At 55.9% G+C, this 3,368-nt stretch overlaps 1 protein-coding gene across 1 annotated transcript in view; it reads left to right on the forward strand.

The window, feature by feature from the left end:
• Window positions 1-3,368, forward strand: part of LOC104466162 (chromodomain-helicase-DNA-binding protein 6-like) — a gene marked incomplete at its 5' end in the record, with an annotated part of 47,342 nt that overhangs the window by 34,179 nt on the left and 9,795 nt on the right. Inside the window, 3 exon segments of the mRNA XM_010079501.1 lie at window positions 667-875; window positions 2,039-3,366; window position 3,368. The exon segment at window position 3,368 is cut by the window's right edge and continues 228 nt beyond it. Of these exon segments, the coding sequence (XP_010077803.1) occupies window positions 667-875; window positions 2,039-3,366; window position 3,368 (1,538 nt within the window).

Here is a 3,368-nt window from a genome sequence, read left to right on the forward strand (position 1 = left end):
CTTGAGTGATCCCCACCAGGTGAAAGCTCAGAGGGTCCAAGCCACAGTGCAAGTTGTGCTCTATCGGTGCTCTAACTGAACCCCCTGTCAGCCTGGCTACTTTCCTTCAGTGGGGAGTGGGTGACCCCCACCCCTGGCACCCAGGAGTCCCCAGGAGTCAGCAGGGCGGATGGTGTTTGTTACTGGGACCCTTTCGGAAGCGAACCCCAGTCCCAGTTTCCCTCTGTGTGAGAGCTGTGTCTGCAGGACCTTCCTTTCTAATTCCTGGGACAGAGTTGGCCTTTCCATGGGGGTGATAAGGCAACTCGATGTGGCAGGAAGCGAGCAGGTGAGAGAAGTTTGTGCCTCCACAGAAGCTGCTGGTGCCTGCACCCTATTGGCAGCACAGCTGGGAATTGCACTTCGTGTTTTTTCAAACAGCTGAGAATGTTTTTGCAACAGTGAGCTGAGAGACAGAGGGCCCGTGGCCTTTGCTCCTCCTCAGTGTGCGCCACAGGCAGAGGATCTCGGGTTGTGGTGGTCTCCCTGGCGTGCTCCTCCTGGCAGCTCCCCCAGAACGGCTGGGCAGTGACTAGATAGTCCTCTCGGGGCCTCTGCCTAGTGCCTTGCCTGTGCTGGGACCAGAACGTGTCTCAGTGGTGTCCATGTCTCGTCCCTGCCCCACAGGTGGACCAGGAGGGAGCAGGCAGATTTCTACCGCACTGTCTCCTCCTTCGGGGTTGTCTATGACCAGGAGAAGAAGATCTTTGACTGGGCCCAGTTCCGAGCCATCTCTCGACTGGAGAAGAAGACAGATGAGAGCCTGGAGAAGTACTTCTACAGCTTCGTGGCAATGTGCAAGAATGTCTGTGGTCTCCCACTGTGGAAAGAGGATGGTGAGTGGAAATTGCACAGCCTATGGGAGGATGACAGTAGGTCCATGTAGCCATAGGTCAGAAGTGGTCCCACTGCTTTCATGGAGCTGGGGAGCAAGGGAGGAGCTTCAGGGACAGTTGGAGACAGCCAGATGCCAGGCAGGCTGTGGGCTTGCAGGAGCCACGTGCATTTCTGGCTGCCTTGTCACCACTGTGAACCGGCTCCCCAGCAAAACTGGAGGGCAGGGCAGCCCTGCGGGCTCCAGCCCCTGCTCTCACAGGTCTCATGGAGCTCTCCCATGAAATTACAATCAATTTTATCCGAGGCAGCAACTTCTAGATGCAAGGGAGGAGAAGCAGAGAAGCAGCAGATCACGTGCTCCTCACTGGAGCTGGGGGTTGTTTGGGCGATCTGTGTTGCTGCTTTCTTTCTGAGCATGTCTCTGCTGGAGCTGGACAGAGCCCGCACAGCGCCCGTGCTGTGGCATAGGTGACTGGAGAGCTCTGCTACAGGGTAAAGGGAGTCTGAACCCACCAAAGGAGGCTTGGAAAGCCTGGCCAATACACAGGGTGTCCGTTTTCTCAGAGCCCTCTGAAGAGCCCCAGTGCATTGGCACTGTGGAGGACATGGCAGATGAAAAGCTGTTTGGGGGCTTTTATAAAATAATTTGCTTCCAACAGCAGCAGAAGGGATTTCGCCTCAGACCTGTCAGGAGGTCTGGTCTTAGGCACAGTTCCTTGGATGTGTGTGTTAGTGCCCTAGGTAGGTGTTCCTCCTCAAAAGAGCTGCATGAGTTGAGGGACTCCCTTCCCTGAGAACCTGCTGAAGGGCTACCAGAGGCTCAGACCCCAGGGAAGTGCTCCTCCGGCAGCTCCAGGCCGCTCCAGCACTGCTGGCATCGATGGAGCAGAGCTCAGACAAGACTCTGAAATCTTCTGCAGCTGAGTGCTGCTCTTGCTCCAGCTGCCAAAGTTGAGGCAGTTAACTCCTGTGTGTCCATTTGGGTGGCAAATGAATGGAAGGTGGTGAGACTGGGAAAAGAAGCCTCAGCAGTGGCTACAAGCACTTCCTCACCTCACCTGCAATCTGAGTGAGAGTTAAAACTCACCTTGCTCATCACTGCCTCTGAGCAACTCTCATCAATCTGTATAATGGGGCCTTGGCTTTTCTGTCTCTGCTGTAGGTCCCCCAGACCCCGACATCTACGTGGAGCCCATCACGGAGGAACGTGCTGCCAGAACCCTCTACCGCATCGAGCTTCTGCGAAAGGTGCGCGAGCAGGTGCTCAGGTGTCCGCAGCTCCACGAGCGTCTCAAGCTGTGCCGGCCGAGCCTTTACCTGCCGGTGTGGTGGGAGTGTGGTAAACATGATCGGGACCTGCTGATCGGCACCGCCAAGCATGGCCTGAATCGCACAGACTACTACATCATGAATGACCCCCAGCTGTCTTTTTTAGATGCATACAGAAACTATGCCCAGCATAAAAGAACGGGGCTCCCAGGCCCAGAAGCCCTGTGCTGCCTTTACCAGAATAACTCCAAACTCTACAGTTCCCCTCTATACAGCCAGGTGGACCGGACTTGTGAACCCCTGGAGAATGAAGCTGAGAGTCAAATCAAGCTCGAAACCGTAGACAACACTGTACCCCAGGCTGCGGGCAGTCCACTGGATGCAAACTGTGAAATGTTCATGTCTAAAGTCCGGGACATTATTTCCAGTAACTATGATGAGAGCTCTCTGCCAGACTCATTGGTGTGCATGATGTATGATGAGAAGGCCTGTAACAGTGAGCAAAGCTCCCTTGCCCGAGACAGCCCAAGTTGCACGGATGTGGGAAGCAGCGTTGCTAAACTCTGTGAGGACAAGCTGGAGGGGGACGAGGATCCGTCCAGCTGCGATGCAGATGCCATGAGAGAGACTCCCTTCCTAGAGGGTTTGCAGGTGGGCTGTGACCAGATGGACAGTCAGAATGAGGAAGCCGAACCTTCACCTTCTACCCCTGAAAGCGACCCTTCGCGGAGCATCCCAGCAGAGCTCTGCGACACCTTGCAGCAGCAGGGAGACCTTGCTAGCCCTGCACCCATGCGGCCTGAGCACAGTGCCATGGAAGAGGTCATAAGCATGGGGCTCTACAGTCCCAGCCTTCATAACTATGAAATAAGGGTTCCTCCTGAGCAGAGGTTCCTCAGTCTGCTGCAGGAGAAAGGAATGGAGGCAAAGTCAGGGCCAAGTCAGAGCCACAGCGAGGAAGAGGAGGAAGAGGAGGACGATGATAACTCTGAGGCAGCAGCAGATGTTGTGGAAGGCTTGAGTGGTCCCAGGACCAGTGCTGGTTGTGACCCCGAGGCTAATGACCCGGGGGGTGAGGAGCACAGCTCTGGCCTCCCCACACCTGAGGACACTTGCCCAGAAGATGTGAATGGCGAGAGAGAGTCCCTGGGGCTGGGAACACCCGAAGGGCTGGAGGAGCCTGGGCCAGAGGGCAGGGAGGACCGTGGCCTGGATGAGGAGAA

This window comes from Pterocles gutturalis, unplaced genomic scaffold, assembly GCF_000699245.1.
Source record: "Pterocles gutturalis isolate BGI_N339 unplaced genomic scaffold, ASM69924v1 scaffold6754, whole genome shotgun sequence".
In the NCBI taxonomy this organism is placed as follows: Eukaryota; Metazoa; Chordata; class Aves; order Pterocliformes; family Pteroclidae; genus Pterocles; species Pterocles gutturalis.